The 22,224-nt window shown below is 39.2% G+C and overlaps 2 protein-coding genes across 3 annotated transcripts in view; one reads left to right on the forward strand and one right to left on the reverse strand.

The window, feature by feature from the left end:
* Positions 1 to 272: 272 nt before the first annotated feature.
* On the forward strand, positions 273 to 19,522 carry DHX36 (DEAH-box helicase 36; the record flags this gene model as incomplete). Of its 2 annotated transcripts, XM_084292026.1 has the most annotated exons (26): positions 273 to 476; positions 590 to 711; positions 1,399 to 1,600; positions 2,168 to 2,206; positions 2,418 to 2,588; positions 3,528 to 3,607; positions 4,654 to 4,728; positions 4,864 to 5,030; positions 5,193 to 5,274; positions 5,780 to 5,920; positions 6,759 to 6,861; positions 8,668 to 8,755; positions 9,802 to 9,857; positions 9,973 to 10,037; positions 10,521 to 10,664; positions 11,296 to 11,413; positions 12,021 to 12,119; positions 12,973 to 13,146; positions 13,460 to 13,546; positions 14,263 to 14,346; positions 14,448 to 14,547; positions 14,632 to 14,722; positions 15,385 to 15,505; positions 16,017 to 16,169; positions 17,153 to 17,357; positions 18,432 to 19,522. In XM_084292026.1, the coding sequence occupies 25 exons, from the start codon at positions 273 to 275 to the stop codon at positions 17,336 to 17,338; spliced, it is 2,952 nt and encodes a 983-aa protein (XP_084148152.1). In that variant the 3' UTR covers positions 17,339 to 17,357; positions 18,432 to 19,522. The 2 variants fall into 2 exon arrangements, with proteins under 2 accessions (XP_084148152.1, XP_084148151.1); XM_084292025.1 differs by lacking the exon at positions 18,432 to 19,522 and having other exon boundaries at positions 17,153 to 17,565.
* A 180-nt stretch (positions 19,523 to 19,702) lies between these two features.
* Positions 19,703 to 22,224, reverse strand: part of ARHGEF26 (Rho guanine nucleotide exchange factor 26) — a gene marked incomplete at its 5' end in the record, with an annotated part of 48,701 nt that continues 46,179 nt past the window's right edge. The window contains one exon of the mRNA XM_084292389.1: positions 19,703 to 21,962. Coding sequence (XP_084148515.1) covers positions 21,820 to 21,962 — 143 coding nt within the window. The 3' untranslated portion in view covers positions 19,703 to 21,819. The remainder of the gene's footprint in view (positions 21,963 to 22,224) is intronic.

Raw genomic sequence — 22,224 nt, forward strand, 5'->3', positions numbered from 1 at the left:
GAGGGGACAGTGCAGAGAGGCGGTAGCGATGAGCAAAGAGGACATTCCTCTGCCACTGGAGCCCCGTGTAGCAGCGCACGGCCACGATGGGGGGAGCGGGACTCGAACCCGCGAACCTGGGGCTCGGAGGCGGCGGGGCGGTGCCTGAGCTGGGGGGCGGTGCCTGAGCTGGGGGGCGGTGCCTGAGCCGGGGGGCGGAGCCCGCGGCGAACGGAAGTGCTGCGGCGGAAGGGGCGGGGCGCGGCGCTGAGGGGAGCCGGCCGGGGGCGGCCATGAGCTCGGAGCAGCGGCGCGGCTGGGCCCGGGGCGGCGATGGCGGCCCCGCAGCCTCCTCCTCGGCCGGCGGGCACGGGGGGCGCGGCGGGGGCGGCGGGGGAGGCCGGGGGCGGCACCCCAGCCACCTGAAGGGCCGCGAGATCGGGCTGTGGTACGCGCGGAAGCAGGGCCAGAGGAGCAAGGAGACGGACCGGCAGCAGGTGGGGGCCGGGGGGGCGGCCGGCGGGGCGCTGCCTGACGCGGGGGTGACGTCACGGGTCGTGCGAGTGACGTCACGGGCCGCGGGGGTGACGCCGCGCTGTGCTGTCCGCAGCGGGCCGTGGTGCGGATGGACGAGCGCCGCGAGGAGCAGATCGCGCAGCTGCTGACGGCCGTGCAGAGCAGGAGCGAGAAGGAGCCCGACGCCATGTCCTGGTGGTCCGGGGACGAGGACGGGTAAGGATCCTGGCTCGGGGGGCTCTGACCGTTGCTGCAAGGCTCCCTCCCGGGCTGCTGGGGAGTTTGGGGTGTTACGGCTTTACCCAGAGTCATAAAACCCTTTCGCTGATCCCCAGGCCCACAGCCGGGGATTTGTGTATCGGAGTGACCAAGTTCCTGTGGCCTCTGGGTGCGCTCATCCACAGGTGGCGTTTGTCATCCTTCTTCTGGTGCTGGGAGGTTTTCTCAGCCTCTGTGAAATAGGGCCCATTCTTGACTCCTTTTCTGCAAGGATTTAAGTAGGCAGTGAGACGGGGAGGTCATGTACCTTGCCTTCAGTGCGCTGGGTTGATGGGTTTGGGTTTTGGTGAAAGATCCGGCTATGGGGCAGTGGTTCTGACAGGCCGTTAAGCAGCAGTTCTCTGGAGATGTTCTGTTAGTACGTTAGCTTTAATGCAAAAGAACACGTTACATTTGAAGATCCTGTTGTATGTTTTTTGTTCCCATGACCCTGTTGTACGTTTCTTCGTCTTTTACAATGTACACCACGCTGCCTTCAGCTTAGGGCTCAAAAAACTTGGGGATGTAATGTCTCAAAAACAGATCTGCCTGGAGTGGTTCAGTGAACTTTTCAGTGGACGTTTCTCAGTGGCCAAGCATGTATTGGGTAACCTTTGAAGCTTCTGTTCTTTGCCATTATTTCAGTAATACTCCAGAACAGCCCGCAAAAGTGAAACCAGAGGTGGAAAAAGCTCCTATCAAACAGAGACCAGTCTTGGAAAAAACATTCCTTGATCGGGATGTGGAATACCTGTTTGAAAAAAATCAGCAGGATACAGATTTAGATGAGCAACTTAAAGAAGATCTAAGAAAGAAGAAGTCTGATCCTAGATATGTTGAAATGCAGGTACTTTCCCATGAGTTAAAAAGAAAGCTTTTGGTTTTGAAAATTAGATTGTCAGTGATAATTTCTGATTGTTTAAAATCCAAAATTTTAAGTATTTGCATTGTATAGTTCGATGTGTATTTTCTGTTCTCTTTTTTAAATGGACTTTTATCTTTGCATTTGTGTGTAAAATTAAAAGTAGGGCAATAGGCTGTGAAGGAACAACTCTTCAAAATGTAGTTGAGGTTATTGTAATGGCAGTGTATAAAGCCGTACAAGGAAACGGTTTTAGCACCTCTCAAATGGGAAGCCTGCTGTTCGAGGCCCTAGTCTTTTAACTGTGTATGTTGGCCTCTTTGTGTACGGAACTGTTGGTGTTAAATATTTCTGGTACGTTTAGTGAAACTGAGAACATGCATGGAATTAAATTTATTTCTAGTGGGCCTGTTCAGTCTTGGGTGAGCAGCTTGTCGTGTTATTGATCTGTTTCATCTAGATCATGGATGAAATCTGTTAATATTACTTCAGTGTTGAAGTAATTCTGAAATAAAGTTTGAAAACATGTACTGTTGCTTTTTCTTTTCTCAGAGATTCCGAGAGAAACTCCCTTCGTATGGGATGAGACAGGTAAGCATATGTTTAATTTGAAGAAAGATTCATGATTTGTGGAGGTGCTGCAGCTTTCAGAGGTTTCAGTATTACTGGAAACAGATGGGTATATGGTTGTTGTGATTTATTTATTGACTTTTAAATTGACAGTAGTGGAGAATTACCAAAGTACTTCTAAAATCTGTTTTTGACCATAATACTTGCAAATGTTTTCTTTCTCTGGAAACAGGAACTTGTAAACCTTATAAATAATAATCGAGTAACTGTGATAAGTGGTGAAACCGGCTGTGGAAAGACTACACAAGTCACGCAGTTCATTTTGGATGACTACATAGAGCGAGGGAAGGGGTCTACCTGCAGGATCGTTTGTACTCAGCCTAGGAGGATCAGTGCTATCTCAGTAAGTTCCACTTTGACAAGCTGACTAACTTATTTCTTACGGTTGTAGGTGTGTTTCTTTGTTGTCATCCCCACCGTAAGTCCAGATAAAATTACTGTCTTAGGATTTTTGAACAAAAACAGATCTCTTTCTACTGGGCCTAAGCTACAGGGCAAGTTTATTAGCTGAGTATACAATCTGGTAGATTATTTGAAGTTAAGATCTGGAAAAAATCCAAATGACCAGATAGATACTGTGTACCTCTCAAAGAAACTGATCTATTTTTGGATGTTGTCACACTAATGGTAAAGCTCAAGATAAGCATTCCGCCTGCAGTGGACAGGAAAGGTTGTTTTTTGTGTATTCATTTTCAGTCTTAATTGATGCTATTGCAAATAACAATTTTATTAATATACACTAATTCGATACTTCGTAAGTTTTGGTAGTGATCAAAGTACTGGTGCTGTATGCCTCCCTTTTCCTTGAATGTAGGCATGGTTTATATTGGTGGCTTTAATGGACTGGGCAGTGCATATGTGAAGTAAGATAAACAGTAGTGTTGTGTAGCCCTTTAGAAATGTATTAAAGAGCAAGAAAGAACTTGGCTTTTCAGTGCACAGTAATTGCTCTTCTTTATAGTTAAGGATCAAATGAGTATAGAACATCACTCTCCGTGAGGAAAGCTGGCCGTACTGAAAGGGGTGGTGCATTCTGGAGGAGTGTACTGCTGATGCCTAGGTGGTTGTGTTTTTCTAAAACGTGTCTTGGGTTGCTCATCTGTTCTTGATTTGCAGACAGGAAACACTGCTCTCAAGGAAAGGGAAAAGATGTTTTTCATGGTGTTCTGTTGTTTACATTGCATCTTGGTTCTAGGTGTTTCTTACTGATGAGTAGCTAAATCATGGATCAGCCTTGTGTGTTTTGTTTTGTTTTTTTTAATGAGCTGTTGTTTTTTTGAAGGTGGCTGAGAGAGTTGCTGCTGAAAGGGCAGAAGCATGCGGTAATGGCAAGAGTACAGGATACCAGATTCGTCTTCAGAGGTAAGAGGCTCTCTTGACAGTTTTTGTTCCTTCATGTAAAGCGGTATCGACTCAAAACGAAAAAACTGCAAGGCAGTTCTTAACACGGGCAAACACTTTTATTCTCTTATTTTCTCCAAAAGACATTCCTCTGAATAGCTGGTACAGGTAATAAAGTTTTTGAAAAATACTCAAAAAGTTTAAGCATGGTTATAATATTCTGTGTAGCATGTACATGAGTGGTTTGAGGTTGTTATGTGAAGTCAGTTCTGAGTTTCAGGCTGGCAGAATTGGTTAGCACTAAGCTGTACTTTCACTAGTAAGTCCTTTTTTCAGTTCTTCTGAAAGGTTTTGCTATACACAGAGGTTAAAAGCAATGTCCCTAATCAATTAATTTCAAGGAGAAATTAAAATGTTAAAGGAGAGAATGCTATAAGCCGTATTTCTGGGTAGAATTATGTATTTGTTACCTAATGAGTAATTCCGTTAAGGTCAAGTAATAAATTTAGTCTTGTTAACAAGAGTTCACAGACCTAATGCCATAGAACAAAAGTTACTACACTTGCAGTGATTTGTAATTTTAAAAAATTACCTGGGATGTAACTAGGAAACAACGAAACCTCACTTACCACTGATGGAAAAACTGCTGGTGAGAGATGACAGTTCAGTCCTTCCAGCACTTTAATTTGAAGCACTAGTTTATGGAATCTCATTTCTGTTTTCTTTAATGTTTAATCAAGAATGTTACAGTGCTGTGTATGACACAGCTGTCATCTGTGCTGAGTTCAGATGGTTGTGAGAATTTGGAGTCAGCAGATCAGTGCAGAAATGATGAGAAATGAAGTCAGAGGTTCCGTCAGGCTACGAGTAGTTAATTTCCCATCACCAAAAATGCTGTGACTCTGTCCTAAACCCTTGTTCTCTCAGCTGAACTGTGAACAAGTTCAAGAATGAGGTGTACTTCATAATGTCTGTAACAACTACCTGTGTTTTAATTTTTAATTTTTTATTAAGTACTTTGTAAAATAAAGAAGAGAACTGAAGAATTCTTGATGTATTTCTTCCAGTCGGTTACCGAGGAAACAAGGCTCAATTTTATACTGTACCACAGGAATTGTCCTACAGTGGCTTCAGTCAGATAAGTAAGTTTTCCTGTTTTATTAGAAACTAAATGCAATTATCGAATGACTTGACTAATGACCTGTTCTTGTTAGTCTCTGCTCTATTTTTTACTTCTGCTAAAAGCAAATGTTTAATTTTTTGTTCTTCTGTTTCAGGCATTTGTCCAGTATTAGTCATGTAGTCCTTGATGAAATTCATGAAAGAAATCTTCAATCAGATGTTTTAATGAGCATTATTAAAGATCTTTTGAATGTCCGTTTGGATCTGAAAGTAATACTGATGAGTGCTACTTTAAACGCAGAGAAGTTTTCTGAATACTTTGGTAGGTTAAATGCTTCCTATGAATTTTCCTTCTAAGTGATACAGGCTTCTATGGCATAATGCAGATGTCAAATTTTAGGATTGCTTTTAATAAAAGGAATTAATGATGTAATTTTTTGCAAATTTTTTGCTGCTTAGAAATGACGTATGCCTTTCTCAACAGATAATTGTCCAATGGTTCACATACCTGGGTTCACTTTCCCAGTGGTGGAGTATCTTCTTGAAGACGTAATTGAGAAGTTGAGGTAAGTGTATTTTCTCAGCATCAGTATAGATAGTATTTAGTTTGTTTTTCATTTTACTTAGTATGTCTTTTTGAAGATTGTCTCAGTCTACATAGCCTGTTGAAAAATTAGTTGTGGTTTTCAGGAGTAAACTTGTTGGACATCTTGTTGCAGAAAACCTTTTGACGGAAGTTCGGTAGCTTTTACAGTAATAGGCTTGTAGCAACCTGGAAATGCTGGTGTGGGGAAGAGAACAACTTGTGTTTTGTCTTTCAGTGTGGTGAATTTTCAGGTGGATAAATTAAGCTCGTCTTTGATGTTTATTTTTTACTTGTTTTCATGTTTACTGGAGATGGTACCTATCATTTCTGTAATTAAAAAAAAAAGTCTTAGAGGAGAGTTCTAGAATCCTACATGTATTATATGGTACAGCTAAAGTACTGTATATTGTCCACAGTTTAGAAAACTCCCATGCAGCTGGATTAAATTACTAGTTTCTAAATTTATTTTCTATTTAACTTTAAAGGTATATGCCAGAAAACACAGACCGTCGGCCACGGTGGAAGAAAGGCTTCATGCAAGGGCATATAAGCAGACCAGAAAAAGAAGAAAAAGAGGAAATCTACAGGGAACGATGGCCAGAATACTTAAGGCAGCTGCGGGGCAGGTTGTTCTCACTCTTCTGCATTAAGTGTTGTTAATTTAATGAACATTTTAATACTCCTCAAGAGTGGTTTAAGACTAAGCTAAATAACTTTGCCTCTTCAGCACCCAGCAGAGACTCTGTGCTTGAGACATTCTCTTTGCCAGCATTTGACTGCTTTGCTATCTGAATAAGTGGGTTACTTACGTAGCCTGGCAAATTTATTTCAGGAACGGCATCTTTCTTTCCTTCTCCTGTCTTATTATACCTCTGCAGTTTGTGACTTCCTATATATCCAGCTTCACAGCAATAACTAATACAGGTGGCTCTGTTTTACCTCCCTTTCCTAAGGGAGCAAGTCCTCGGTGCTCTCTGTTCTATCCCATGTTCTACTTGTCCTTTTCTACTTCTCCGTCCCTTTCTCAGACAGGTCTTTGGAACAATCTGGTAATTGGTACTAGGTTTCATGAAAAGAAAGGGCTGAACAGATGAGATGCCTTCTGTGCTTACTGTGAGGGAGAGATAAATTGAAGGGTAAACTCAGATTACTTAGATCCTAGATAATTCATGAGATCCATAACCCAAAAATGTCATGTAAATGCTCCAAACACAGTTCAGTCATAATTCTTAAACTTACTATTCTAAACTGGCAATAATTGAACTAAAATAAGTCTTCAGAGCAGCATGTCTGTTCAATTGTACCTACAAAGAAAGACGGAAGTCTTTCTTTGTAGGTACAATTAGTAGGTACAATTAGCAGTAGTAGGTTACACAGATGAGTGATTGCAGAACCTTACAGCAGAGATGAGTGCATGACTTTGTGCTAGCAAGTAATCAATCTGCATGCTCTTGTTGCCTGTAGGTACTCAGCGAGTACTATAGATGCCTTGGAAATGATGGACGACGACAAGGTTGACCTTGACCTTATAGCAGCACTTATCAGACACATTGTTTTGGAAGAAGAGGTATGTTTCTGTGTCCTATCAGCATGTTCTCATGCTATGACTGAATTGTGGTCAGTGGCTGGTGGAGAAAGTTAAAGCTGGTGGTTATTTTGGTTTATTACATGCATATAAGGAAGAGGGTTTTTTTTTTTTTTTTGTTATTAGTTTTATTTTCTGTTTTCTCAAAAGTAATCTAACAGCTCTAAATACCCAATTGCTATTTAAGCCCCGAGTTTAGAATGTGGTCAGACAGTGTTTTTTGCAACAGATTCCAGGTTTAAAAGGTAGCACGTATCTAAGTTCTTGAATAACAGTTGTAGGCGTTAATGATAGCTATGCGTGTAAAAAGCTTGGATAACTTGCATATATATTCAATATAGTAATTTCAGACATTTTTGTTCTAAAGAGACTATAAATCTTTTGATGATAGTAGAGATTGACTCAAATAAAACAGGATAGAAGTCTGAAGGTTTGGGTTCCATTTAACTCCGATTGCAGCTTCTTTTCCTTGGGATAAGCTTTTAAATGTCTTCATACACATTAGTCATCTGATGAAAACTAGTGTAATTGCACACGAATTTTTAACTCTTAGTTCTTCTTCTGACTGCATGTGTTTATCTTGTCCAAGGTAGTACTTTTAGGGGTGTGTAGTAAAACCTACGGTTTGTGAAATAGCTGTAGAAAACCAATCTGAGAACCTCTTCAATGTACAACTAAATGTTTTACATCTAGGAGCTTCCCTATCAGGAATGACAGAGAGAGGGCACAGCACTGCTTAGAGTTGATATCCAGTCCCTCATATCTACAGTATGTCATGGGCTTTAAATGGTTTTCTGCCTGAGTAATCTGAATGTAATTTAGCAGTTGTGAAGATGAGAATTTTGCTAGGATATATAAAAATTCAGTCACATTTACCAAATGTGTAGCTAGGAGATTCTTCCTACTTACAGCGTGTCACGCTTTGTAGTTACTCCGCTTTCATTAGTAGTTGTCCCTGAATGTGCTTCAGATGTAATGACAACGCAACTAGTTACTTTTTAATGTAAGAATGCTTGAGATCTTTACTCACCTACACGTTTAGGTTTCTGTGAGGCTCTGACCAGCATAGTAACTCTTACATAGTCTTTATTTCAATTTGTAGCTTCTTTTATGTTATTTTAGATGAGGTAGTTCTTGAAATATAAAACCACCAGATTCTGAAGCTGAAGATCCTAATTAGAGTCCCAGTAAAAGGTTTTTTATGTAATACTGTTAGGTACATTGTTATCAGAGGGTTTCTGTGCTTGAAGCAGTAAGAAACTTGAAAGAATAACTTCTGTTGCCATAGGGAATATACGTAGGTTACAGCATAGCCTGAAGTTTTATATTCATTTATGTGTTCAAAAACATCTGTGGAAGAGCTGACACTGTAGCTTGAGTCACTGAAGAAAATTCTGATAATTGAGAATGCCAAATTACTTAATATTTCAATTGATAGAGTATTTAAGCTGTAGATAATGAAGATGACTTACTGTTTTTTATTTTGTTCTTTGTTGAAAATAACACTTCGTTTCTTCGAGGTTTAACTGCAGCTCAAATTCGTACAGTGTTTAAAATGCTGCAGGCCAAAATGTCGAAAAGGAAGTTTTTGTTTATTAAGCTCAGATAAATGTGTAGCAAGACAAACTTTTTTTCTGTAGTAAACAAAGTATTTCAAGTTGTAGTCAGTGAGGTTTCAGGTATCACTTACTTGAAATATATGTATCAGTATGCAAGTAGGTGATCTTTTGCATAGCATGTAACTTATTGTAACCTGTTTCCTTTCCCATTCGCTTCTTTTATATATAGGATGGTGCAATTCTAGTGTTTCTTCCAGGATGGGACAACATTAGCACTTTGCATGATCTCTTGATGTCACAAGTCATGTTTAAGTCAGGTAAAAACAATTTTATGTGCAAGTTTAGCAGCAGCATTAGTGGCAAACTTTTATTTTTGCCTATGTTTGCTGGTATTGCACTGGACTTTTCTTCTTCCCTCCTTCCCTTTCAAAATGATTGCAGTGTGTTCGGCTTTTTGTTTTTTTACATAGCTACAGTAACTTCCATCCAAAACTAAATTCTTTCTTCATTCTGTGTTAATTTCTTATTTTTGCTTGATGCTTAAGCAACTTCTCTCTAATACTTTGCTGATGGGTTCTTTTAAATTCTTTTTCCTAGATGCCTTTTAATAGGACAGTAAAATATCCTATGCCTATCCTATATGCTTTATTTTGTCTTGTTTGCATACCTCATGTTCAGCTAACTTGTCCTAACTATGCTTTTGACTATTCAGATAGTCTTACAATAATTCATGTTGTGTATATTCCACAGATAGAGAATTATTGAAAACCAGAGGAGAATGTCAATTTAATAAGTAAACTTGAATAGTTATTAAGTAGTTAATTTACAATTGAATATATTATGTTCTGTACAGTAATTTGTATTCACCAAGATATCATATCATAATACAACATGGCAAATTCTAAAGTAAAAAGGTATAAAGGAGTTTATTATGTGAGTTTTATGTTTTACTAGCTTTTGGGGGAATCTTCTGCAGAATAACGTAATGATTTTGTATCCCAGAGAAGCTTAGGTAGCTGGCGGCTACCAGAGAAGCTTATTGTAGCTGGTGGTTAGTTTATTCAGTTTATATTATTCGGAGCTTCTAGCATATACGCCTGTATTTCAGAATGTGTCATCTGCACGTAACACCAATGTATCGAACATTGCTAACAAATAGCAAAAAAATAAAAATAATTTAAAAAATAATAATAATTAAACTATGCTACTATGCCATTATCTACATGGTAAAAACCAACTCAGAATAAGAAATGGAAATAGTAGATTTACTTGCAGCATATTTTCTCTGTTCTGTATTCTTGATTTCCTGTGTAACTAAAGTATCTGTGCTTACTCTGTATCTTCTACTGATTTTAATTTTCAGATAGGTTTATTATCATACCTTTACATTCATTGATGCCTACTGTTAACCAGACTCAGGTATGCTTGTCTTTTATTATTATGCAATAACATAACGTTTTGCAACTACCAACAATTTTAATTGAGTGTATGTTTGGTTTTGGCAAACATATAAATGGGCCATGGATAATTACAGGTGTTTAAGAAGACCCCGCCAGGAGTAAGGAAAATCGTGATTGCTACCAACATTGCAGAGACTAGGTAAATAGCTAGCTATGCAGACCAAAAAAAAAACATAATTTTGAGAAAATTAAAAAATAAGCCTGTTTAACTTTTTTTCAAAATGCATTTGAAATATTTGTATCATAGATTTATAACACTTTCAATTCTGATACGTCTGTAGACTGAGCTGGAATTCTCCTTTGAGAGTTGTTTAAAAAAAATCAAAACATGGATGATCTATAATGACTTGCAGTTGTTGTACATAATAAATGTGAGCTGCCTGTCCTCTACAGACTTTATAACTGTATATAGTGACTCTATAGTGCCAGACCTAGGAGAATAAAACAAGCTTGGTCTTGAACTGCTTAGTAACATTCTTCTTAATGAAATTCCAAGCGCAGAATTTTTTTAACTTTTGGCTTGCAGCTTGGGAGGGGGTAAAGAGAAGCTAAACCTTTCTAAGATTCTAGGCTAAGTTTGCAAAGATGAGTTGCATTTTTTTTTTTTCTTCTTTTAAAACAGCATTACAATAGATGACGTGGTATTCGTTATAGATGGTGGAAAGATAAAGGAAACTCACTTTGATACCCAGAACAACATTAGCACAATGGCAGCTGAGTGGGTTAGTAAAGCTAATGCCAAGCAAAGGAAAGGTCGAGCAGGAAGGTAAGAATAATGGCGAGTTAGAAAACTTTTGTGATGTTAAGTTTCAGTCTGTCTTGGAGCTCATGTGTGCTGAAGGTAGTACTTTGTTAATCCCATGTTCGGAAGCAGATACTAGCACAACTCTCTTGTACTTAGGGAAAGAATGGTTTGTTGTTTTCCTAAGAAACTGACATAACTTGTGCTGCATTTCAGTCATGAGTTTCCTTCCTTATTATAGAAGAATAAATCCTGCATTTTTTTCAAATTTGATAATGTTTGCGTTCACACCTCGCTTACGAGGCTATGATACATTAAAGTGAAAATTGCCTTCAAATTAAATTTTAAATAATTTGGTATATATCTAAAAAATATTCACTCCCCCGCAAAATACCTTGCGGTATTTCTTTTGTTCAGACGTACAGTTCTTCTCTTGTTCCCTTTGAGTAGTTAATTGGAGATTTCTGCATTTTCTATGTCTTTGTTTTCCTGTTGATGGGTCTATATTTCTGAAAGCTGAAATGGCTACTGCAATTGAATACACTTCAATTCTAATTCCCTGAAGTGTTTTGGAAAGCTGCTTATAAATGAACACAGTCATAATGTCACAGTGTCGTAGAAAAAGCATGCATTTATTTCTTCAAATATGTTGTAGAGTTCAGCCAGGTCACTGTTACCATCTATACAATGGACTCCGTGCTAGCCTTCTAGATGATTATCAGCTACCTGAGATCTTGAGGACACCTTTGGAAGAACTTTGCTTGCAGATCAAGGTAAGCATATGCGTCTTCAAACATGTATACTAGTGACATTTCTGTTGGAATAAGAGCTTGAGAGATTAAATCAATGCAACTCTGAGGTTAGAGTTGTCTTCAAGTCTAAATTCTGTCACAGCAAAAGCACAATATATGCGATTAGTAAGTGCGGCGATTATTTGCAGAATGGTACCAAAACCGAGAAAAATATATTGTCTGGTATAAATAAAAGCTGAACTCTAACACAAATGTGAACACGTTTTTTTCCTCCAAAAATGTTAGATCAGAGTTGCTTCTGTGAGAATGCCAGGGAGCTGAGAGAGAAGGCTTCTTAATTTTACCTTTTGGTAAAATTCTTCTAAAACTGACATGAGTGACATTTCTTTTTTGGAAGTTTGCATGGAATTCCTATGCATGCATAAGGAATACCACATGCAACATACTGAAGAATAGATGTTTAAAATTTCATCACTAATATGTCTTTATTTTGTCCTTACTTCTTAATTATTGAAATCCTAATTCAAGCTGTGAGCTATTCACACCTTTTGTAGCTAGTGTGATCACTGCTTATTGATTTTTAGGTGGGTAGCCATCTTTATTCTTTTTGGTTTTTTTTTTCTTTCAGATTCTAAAGCTTGGAGGAATTGCTTATTTTCTGAGCAAACTAATGGATCCGCCATCTCGTGATGCTGTAATGTTGGCCATAAATCATCTGATGGAGCTGGTAAAGTATTATTTAACATACAGTTTCATGCAAGGAAAAGTTTGTTTACAGCTGTGTTATTACTGCATTGTTTGTTATCAAAGACCATTCTGATTGTACAGGTCTAGACATTTGAATCCCTTATTATGCAGACTCTGTATCTCTAGGCTATGCAGCGTCCTGTATCTTGACTGAACAGAGGAAATAAGCTTCAAATATTGAAGTTTACTTTGTATTTGAATATTGAATATTTATATTGTATATTGAAGTGGTATTTCTGTCCCAGTTGGATTAGTGAAGAATTTATTTCTGGGGGTAAGTAAGGCAGATAGGAACAAGGTCTCTCATATGTCAGTGCCCCTTTGGATGTTGGGGCAGGAGAGATCAATGAGCTGTTCGTACTACTGACTTTTTGCCTGGTATTAATTATACAAACCAGTTGTAGCAATAAATTGCAATGTCTAATTTAGATGAAAGGCGCTATGCAGACTGATTGTCATAATTCTATTAATGTTTAGATGACATTCAGTGATACATCTGTTGTTCTGTGACAAGGCTGTATAGTAGCAAAGAGAAGAGTAAATGAAACAAGAAGTGACACTGAAGGGATAGGAAATACGCAAGTCCAAACGTAAGCTTGATCAGGAGAAGACACTGAAGTGTTAATTAGTCTTCATACTTTGGTCCAGAAAGACACTGAGCCCAGTAAACCACTTGAAACACAATTAAAGATGGTTGCTCTTTATTGTATCTGTTGAATGTTTCTGTTTGTAATTTGCACGATCACTTTCCTGTCTGACCATACTACAGTTAGCTGCATCCTCCACACTGCAGTTATGACTTTGTGCTTTGTTTTTGTTTTTTTTTATGACAGAATGCTTTGGACAGACAAGAAGAGCTGACTCCACTAGGTGTACATTTAGCACGATTACCAGTTGAACCACATATCGGAAAAATGATTCTCTTTGGAGCTTTATTCTGTTGCTTGGATCCAGTCCTTACGATTGCAGCAAGCCTCAGCTTCAAAGACCCTTTTGTCATTCCTTTGGTAAAGTTTCTAAGAAGAGCATTACAGATAAGATTTTAAGATCCTCATAAGAATATTAGGATGCTACTGAGATGTTGTAGTTTAAAATAATTTTAATCCTACTTTCAGGTTAATTACATGTTTATAAGTACTGTTTGCCTTACAATAATTAATAGCATGTGTTTTGCTTACAGAATATTGGAAGTAGCATCACTTTTTATGTATGTTCCATACAAAGTATTGCTGTATGTATGTACCCTAGTTAGGGAAGGTGAGCTAGAAGGAAGAATGGTCTGTCAGTCAGGAATATTTTATAAGTTCTAATTGTTCATAGGGCAAGGAGAAAGTAGCAGATGCAAGAAGAAAGGAATTGTCAAAGAATACAAAAAGTGATCATCTGACAGTGGTGAATGCTTTCACGGTAAGCATGTTTTAACGTTCTTTCCTTCAGAAATTTTGGTTTAGGTGTTATGCTTTAATCTAAAGAAAAATCTGATCAGTGTATGCTCTGAAGTATTTCTTGGTTTCTACAGAAACATAAAACAAAATTAATTTTCACCCTTCTAGTGTTAAGGAGTCTTGTCCAGGCTCAGTAACCTAATTTCTTGTGGATATGCTGGTGGAAATGTAAATTCATGGTAACATTACTTTCTAAACATGTATTTGATGAGGGATGAACGCAGTAGAACTTCTTGGTGGCAGTTTCCCAGTTGTGCTATAAAAATCCCCGAGTCATTAGCTCTTGACCTTCCGGCACCTGCAAGAGGCTGGAGTGGGCTTCAAAAGCATTGGAGACTTAGAAAAGACTTAAACTTAGCTGTGTAGCACGAGACTGTTAGTAGCAACAAATGAAGTTCTGACAAACTTGGCTAGATTTTGCTCCTCACCATGGGAAAACTAAGTTTTCAATTCAAAAATGTTGTTTTTCTGCTCTGTGCCATATGTGTATAGGTGTGTGGAGATACATACACATATGTACATAACATAATACAAAGAGATGAAAGGGTTTGCTTTCTCTCTTAAGGAGAAAAATGTAACTTTGTAATGACCTACGGTTTTTTTGGTCTGTCCTTATATAGTTAATATTTTTAGTATGTGTTCACTTAAATGCCTTTGAACTATGGTATGAATTTCTAGGGCTGGGAAGAGACTCGGCGCCGTGGATTCAGAACTGAGAAAGACTACTGCTGGGAATATTTCCTGTCTTCAAATACACTCCAGGTAACATCCTGATGGTCTGAAAATGGAGGAATACATCTGTGGGGGAAGGGGAGGAGCCTTTTGGCACAGCATCATTCTGGGACAATTTTTATTTCCTATAGATGCTTCATAACATGAAAGGACAATTTGCTGAGCATCTCCTTGCAGCTGGATTTGTGAATAGCAGAGACCCCAAGGATCCCAAATCTAATACCAACTCGGGTAAACAGTAGAAGGAAACAGAAAGCTTTTGAGTCAAATTCTCAATTTGCAGAACTGCATTACTTACTTTGCTGTCTTTTACAGATAATGAGAAGTTGCTCAAAGCAGTCATCTGTGCTGGTTTATATCCAAAAGTTGCAAAGATTCGGCCAAGCTTTAGCAAAAAGAGAAAAATGTAAGGATTTGGTACAATGCTGGTTTGTGTTTCAAGTATTTTCTAAATTAGGTAGCTTGGCTAACTTCCTAACTTTCCTGGGTATGTAACATAGAAGCACCAAGCTAGGAGTAGTCGCTGTGCCTAGAATTAAAAAGAAGAACAAACAAAACAAGTGATTATTTCTGTGGTAGGTGTAAGAATAGGTAGTCAAAATTCTACATCAGATCTCTTAATTTAGATCCATCTGCAGCTGGCACTACCAGTCAGTTGATTCTCCAATTTGAACCAAGTCCAGTGTGCTTCAGTCACCTCAAGGATGCATGTAAGAGTAAGCTTGCAAATGTGGCGGGAGATCCCATGTCACTGCATCTTAGCTGCATGGTGGAGCCAGGTATAAGTCAGCTGCCAGGAAGGTTCAGTACCTCGTGTCTTTTCTACTTGAGAGAACAACAGGGTTTATTAAGGAGGTGAATTTAAACTTAAGCACAGAGGTAGGGGTATCTGAAAATTAATACTGTAGATTCAGTTGCAATCTTTTGAGGAAAGAAATAGAAGTTCCTTCAAATGTCCTCATTTTGGAGTTCAGAACACTGGTGGAGAATTGGAGGGTTTTTAACTTGGGATGTGGTTTTGCTGTTTTCAGTATCTTATTTCCATGGTAAAACTACTTTTTTTTTCAGGGTGAAAGTTTGCACTAAGACAGATGGAACAGTTAATATTCATCCTAAATCTGTTAATGTGGAAGAGACAGAATTCCATTACAACTGGCTTGTGTACCATTTGAAGATGAGAACTAGCAGTGTATGTTGTGGTTTATATTTGTTATTTATTTTTGTAGCTCTTTAATGTGTTCGATCAAGGGATGTGAATAATGTCTCTTACATGGCCCAGAAGGTATGCGCCAGCTTTGTTTGAAGCCTTCATGTTTTGGGCCACTTCTTTCACATGCAGTCAGATTCTGTTCTGTGGGATCTCGGTGGTATTGTTCCACAAATGGCTAGTATACTAACTTATGTTAGATTCTTGCTTCTGCTGCTTTTTTTTCTTATTTTTTTAAGGAAAAAAAGTTTGCAAGCTTTCTTTTTATTAGTTGGAGTTCAGTGCTTTCTGTGAAGGACTGTATTTGGAACCATTTTTGCTCCCATTTGATGTGATTTTATGTAACCGTTCCAACTGAGTTGCTTCAGATTTGTTTTGCAAATCTATGAATGACTGAAAAATGATCTGGAATTCTGTCTTGTGTTTCCTTAAGGGTTAGTGATGTCATATAACATGCTTTCAAGGATGACTGGACAATTTTGTCTTCTTGCAGATTTACTTATATGATTGTACAGAAGTCTCTCCGTACTGCCTCTTGTTCTTTGGAGGGGATATATCCATTCAGAAGGATAAAGATCAGGATACCATTGCTGTGGATGAATGGATTGTTTTCCAGTCTCCAGCTAGAATAGCACAGTTAGTTAAGGTAACTATATTTAATATTAATATATACAGAAATCTTAGTGTAACAATAACTCTTCCTAGAGTTTTTTTATATTTGATGTTGTTGCCAAACTGTTAATGTATTGCTATAGGGAGGTAGCAAAACGTTTTTAATGTATTCCCAGTAAGCATGTGAAGTATACACAGTAAATGAAAGGTATCTAACTGAAGGTTTGTGTATGAATGCAAATTAAAAAGTTGTAGTAAAAATAACATTCTGACCAGCTTGTTGTATCACATGATAAACTGGGCAGAAGTAAACACTGATGAACTCCCTTCTGTTTGGCCTTAGGAGCTGGCACTTGAAGTTTTATTTATGTATTTGAGTTTCCAGTGTAATAGTTGGGCTAATGAGAATGAGGCTTGCGTGCCTTTTGCAGTGTTGGAAGGAAGGTACTCTTAAAGCTTCTGCTGAAAATTTCATGGGGATGTTGAAAAATAGTGGAGGCTTCAAGGAAGTCATAGGGTGGATTTAAAGGGCTTATAAACATCTTCAGTAAGAGATTTGAAGAGCACAATTTCTGTAGTTACTGTAGCAAAAGCTGTAGGATGACCTGATCAGTCCATAAATAACCATGAGAATATGGAACATGAGGATGGGGCTCTTCAGCTGGCAATAATACTTTCCAGTGAAAAGAGGAGCTGAATAGAGCTTTGTTTATTAGATCCTAGAAATTGCATCTGACTTCCTCTTTCTTAATCCAAATATTTTTAGTCTCCTTAAAGAGTCAGCTAATGGATGAACAGGCCATCACATCCAGAGATCAGGTCATAAAAGGCAAAGCTGGTTTCTGAAAAGCAGCTTTTGATCCTGAAGGTAGCAGTGTTGAAATAAATTGATGTAAGAACAGTAGGCCTAAAGATTAGGAGAACAGACAACGTGAGGGGTTTGAACTTACTGTGGTAACATTGTGTGGCTTTCTACTTGCCTGTCTCTTCTCATTCCAACAAACTTTTTGTCTGCAGAATTTAAGACAAGAGCTCGATGATCTACTACAGGAAAAAATAGAAAACCCGCACCCCGTGGACTGGAACGATACTAAATCCAGGGATACAGCAGTACTGACCGCTATTATAGACTTAATCACAACGCAGGAGAATGAAAGTGCCAGAAACTATGCTCCACGGTTTCAGAACGAGCGCTATAGTTGACACACTTTCATCTGTGTTGGTAAAGCCGATATACTCACTTACTTTGTTTCATTTTTTTTATAGCATTTATTTAGCTAGAGGGAAAAACTCTTTTAGGGCAAGCAGGTAATTCCCTCGTACTGAAGATCAGTTATTTCAAAATAGTTGGTAATATCTGTATATGCATGGTATTCTGTGTTCATGGTAGCTTTTTAAATAAGAAAAAAATGCAATGTTAGCAATGTTAATTGGTGTATGTATTGTCCTTCCTCCGAGTCCTCTAAAACTGTAGCTTTTTTTTTTAAATATTTGTTACCAGATTTGGGGGGGTGGGGAAGGGAAAGAAGCTAAAGTACTGCTTAATTGTGCTTAAACTGTTCTTGCTATTGGTAAAAACATCTCAGATTTTTTTTTTTTCTTGGGGGTGGGGAGTGATTACTGTGTTGTTGCAGCAGTTTTCTCACCAACATTTCCACAGAAGGTAATGATAGCTTAACTAAACTAACTTGAAAACATGTTGTTGAATTTGTGCTGTGGGAGGAAAGTCTTCAGAAATACTCTCGCCTTCCATTCATCCCATTCAGTTCATCTTTTTTCACTTTCTGTACCCATCCATCATCAGTACTGATGGAAAAATTTAGACTACAGGACCTTCATGGTTATAAAAACTGATGGTGGAATACACTTTAAGGGTTCATTGTATTCTAATTTTTTTAAGCAATCCATGTATAGGTATAGTGTTACATTAAAATACTTTTCTTTAAAGTGTTATTTCATCTGCTCTTAGTTCTTAATGTTCTGACTGTCATTCTGTTTTGAATGCTTCCAAATACCTAAGGCCATTTGATTAATTATTCTTATTTTAGGATTTCAAGTGGGGTGATTTTGAGAGAACTAGTCTGGACCTGATGGGTGGGCATCAAACCAGGGCCTGAATAGTGCCAGCAGTTCAGCTGGCAGCCTCCTGTTACCTTCTGTTTGCTCTGCAGCCATAGTTTTATTATTTCCAGGTTTATCCTTGAGGAATAAAAAGCCTTTGCTTCTCATTTTGATGTTCTGCAAATGTAACCAACTTTCAGTTTTTAGAGGCTTTGTTTTCTCTTGTGCTTGACAGAAATCGTCCCTGTGGCCTTTCTCATCCACCTGAATCATGGGCTCAGGAGGATTTATTCACTTTATTCGTGTTATCCTGAAGAAAACAGAACTAAAACAGGGGCACATCTTCCTGTCAGTTAATCCAGCATCAGCTGTATTTATCTCTGGTATATAAGGAACGCCACCCCTCTGATCCAGCATAGCTATTTTTTATACAACAGTCAGTTTGTGACTGGGCTGTACTTTCTCTTGGAATAAGAAGGAGCAGAGGAGGCCAGGTTTGTTTTTGGAGCATCTTCCTCCACCCTCTGAAAACCCATGGTGGGATTGCTGCTTGAACCCCAGGTGCTGGAGTGCTTGGGGGTAGCAACCAGACCACAGCACACTGAGGTGGTTGTGGGTTGGTGTGGTCAGATCCTTACTTACACAGTAACATGAAAAATGTGTAAATAATTATACGAGTTGTACTTTCCAGCTCAACCTAAAGCTTGGAGTGTAAGCAGCTGGCCTTGGGCAGGAGGGAAGGGCCTGGGGGCTGCTCTGTGGCAGCTGTCCCACTGCAGCCCCATGCCTTTCCCCAGTGCCTGCGTGCCCTTACCCTGCGGGTTCTTCCCTAACCCAGAGGTGAGGGGTCCTGGGCCTGTGCCTGGTCACTGCTCAACCCTCCTGTGTACAGGTAGGTCCATGAGAGATGAAGGAGGACACAGTAGCGCTGTTTATCTTTACAGAACAGCAAAAAAACAAGCAAAGATAAGTTACAGAACAAATTTAACCTATCTGATAAGAATAACATTAAGGAACTATCACCTTAACAATCTGCAGGTCAAGAAAAATTGAAGCTTTTTTTTTAGTAAGGATTTAAAAAGATTTTATTGATTGTTGTCCTATAAAATCATAACTGTCTTTAATTCCTGAAGAACTGTGTCTGAGAGTAGGAAAAATGGCTTTTAAAACATTATTTGGAAAGACAAGGTATGAAAAAATATATACAGTATTAAAAATCTGAATAAAATTAATGCCTGGATTTATACATTCGGTTTTGTTAAACATCTGCCTGTGTACAATAAACTCTTTGTTAAAATATTAGCAGTATTTTTACTATGTTAAATAAGACTTTGTTCAATTTACAGTTTATACCATTACCATTTTATCAGTCCACTTATAAATTAATTCAAAAGGCTGTAAAACCACTGTCAGACTATCAAGGTAAGGATTTTTGTACAAAATTATTGCCTAATCGACTTTCAATTGTTATAGAGGTACATGTTTATAAACAAAGTCACTCACAGATCACCATAGTACAGAATATAAACACCACCCTTTAAAAAAAAAGACTGGGACTGTGACAAGAAGAAAGCCTTTGTACTATAACTTTTTGCCACCTTTTTATTTAGCAGGTATTGAAGCCTGTTAACTTACCAGCTTGTCCTTAAATGAAGGTTTTTATAGTACAACCTGTCACACGGATATACAGAAATGATGCACTGAACCTTACTTCATTTTTAGTGCATTTTCTTCACACAATATTTAGTGGTTGTTTGTTTTTGTTTTTTTTTTTTTTTCTGTGAAATTCCAAAGCTAAACTGCAGCTGCAAAAATCTAGGTGGTGCAGGTAGTGCAATGGTGAGAGGGCTTCTCGGGAGCTGAGATGTGTGTGGCAGCACCCAGCTGGGCACCCCTCAGGTGGCAGTCACGAAGGTGCTGACAGGACACCAAGCTATAACCACGTTACCCCAGGGGCCGAGCTCTCAGCTCCCACGTCCTTCCTCAGTGGTGCTCTTACCTCGTACAGCGGAGATGAGCAGAGACCTGGCCGCTTAGGTCCCTACAGGTCTTACGGCTCCCTCTTTTTGTGCATGTGGCTTCAACACGCTTACAAATGCTAAAGAGGAAGGTCAGTAAACTGAAGTTCAGTTGAACTTTTTGCCTCCACAGAAGGAAATAATCAATCTCCTCTAGCACAGAAGACCAAAAAGGAAGAAAAAAAATAAACAGAAGAATGTACTTCATGTTTTCTGCAGTCTCCATCAAAACCCTCGCTCTACAGCAATAACTTAATAGAAAGACCTAGCCAAACACCTGGAGAAAACTGAAACAAAATGGACACATTTCCAGCAGTTATACAGTCCTTTAAAAAAATAAAAAAAAAATCCTGTGAGTCCAGACACCTGAATTCTGAACCAGAGCAGTGGCATTTAAGACTCACACTGACGATGCTAGTGGGAAAAACCACATTGTGTTATGCACAGGGCTACTTTTCTGCAGCTTGAAATTACTTTGTATTGAAAATAAGGTTTAAGCTTTAAAGGTGCAACCTACTGCAAGGTACTGGAAAAGCAACCATGCTGCCAAGAAGGCATTCAGAGGTAAAAGAGGCGTCAGAGTTGAGGACAGACAGCAGACACGAGACAGAAGGGTTTGTTCATTTGGCAAAGCCCATAAGCTTAAAAAAAATTACTGGAAGAAACACCATAAGATACACCTGCCAGGAGGAGCTAAGAGAGCTAACAACTGCTCCCACCAAGGCTGTTCTTAATGAAAACAAGCCCAAGTTGAGGCTGACAGTTGTGCTAAAATGGATCTGAGAACAAAGCCCCTCAATGTCGTTATGTACTTGGTACAGTTTGGTACTTCTTGCTTGCTTGCAGAAATCTCAACACCGGAGCACCAGAACGCCTGAGCTGCGTGACTGAGTACCCACACCCAGTACCGGAGGCCACCACCACAAGCAGCACGTCTCTGGCTCTTACCTTGTGTCAGCTTCGCCCACGGAGATTGCAGCGATCTCATTCACTCTTAGATTAGCAAATCTGGCTCCTCCCTGGCTTCGTGCTGGAGAGGTAAGCCCTTCTGAATTACATGAAACAAGGATTCTGACACAGCTGGGAAGTATCCCCTTAAATCCCCAGTCCTGTACTGGGAGCGTACGGCTGCAGGTTCCAAGGAACAGGAACTGCCCCCCGCTGTTATGCTCCTGTTCACCTCCAGCTCTGCATATAGATGTGGTGAGTTTCTGGTGCTCGGTCTGCTACAGCCAATTTTAGGCCCAATTTTGAAAGAAAGTAAGTCAAAATGATCAAAAAAGAGTGGCAGAAGAGCAAGTAAAGAGCAGGGATGAAGGAACTGAAGTTGAAAGGGAAATCTGAGGAAAAAAAAATGCAAAGCTGATCTCCAGTGCCTAAGAAACTACTTCTAGTTGAAATCTGCTACAGTTCAAGCCAGGCATCAGTTCAGAGCTCTCAAAATGCAAACCAAAACGGGCTATCTGAAACATCAGTGCTCTGTTACCAGATTTTACACATCTGTGACCCACGTCTTCCATGTGAGAGCTGTAGTGCGTGCAGCCATTCCCCGCTGACAGCAGTTAGTGCAAATCCTCTAGTACAGTATGAAGAAGCAAAAACCATCTACACATTTGTTTCAAGTCCAAGTAAGCGTCCCATCCGCTCCATGTTCTTGTCGATCGTGGCACGACACGTGATTTCCTTAGCACACTCCATGGGAAACCAGCCTCTTTCACCATCCCGCAGTCGTTCCCCTTCATACCAGCCTGCAGGCGTGAACAGACAGGGAGCAACAAACCTCTTCAAGTAATTTTAAAGGCACTTTGTCAGAACTTCTGAGTCAGTGTCACCGCATTCATGATTTATCTATATAAGTTATGACTGGTGATGAGTTACTTTAAACAGCCGTTGCCTAAACAGAGGCTGTCCTCAGAAACTTGAACCTAAATGCTCAAGTTTTTCCTGGAAGCTTAGCCTTTATTCATCATATGGCCAACTCCATTAGGAAACAAATTCTTCTAGCTGGAT

This window comes from Netta rufina, assembly GCF_964035555.1.
Source record: "Netta rufina genome assembly, chromosome: 9".
NCBI classification, from domain to species: Eukaryota; Metazoa; Chordata; class Aves; order Anseriformes; family Anatidae; genus Netta; species Netta rufina.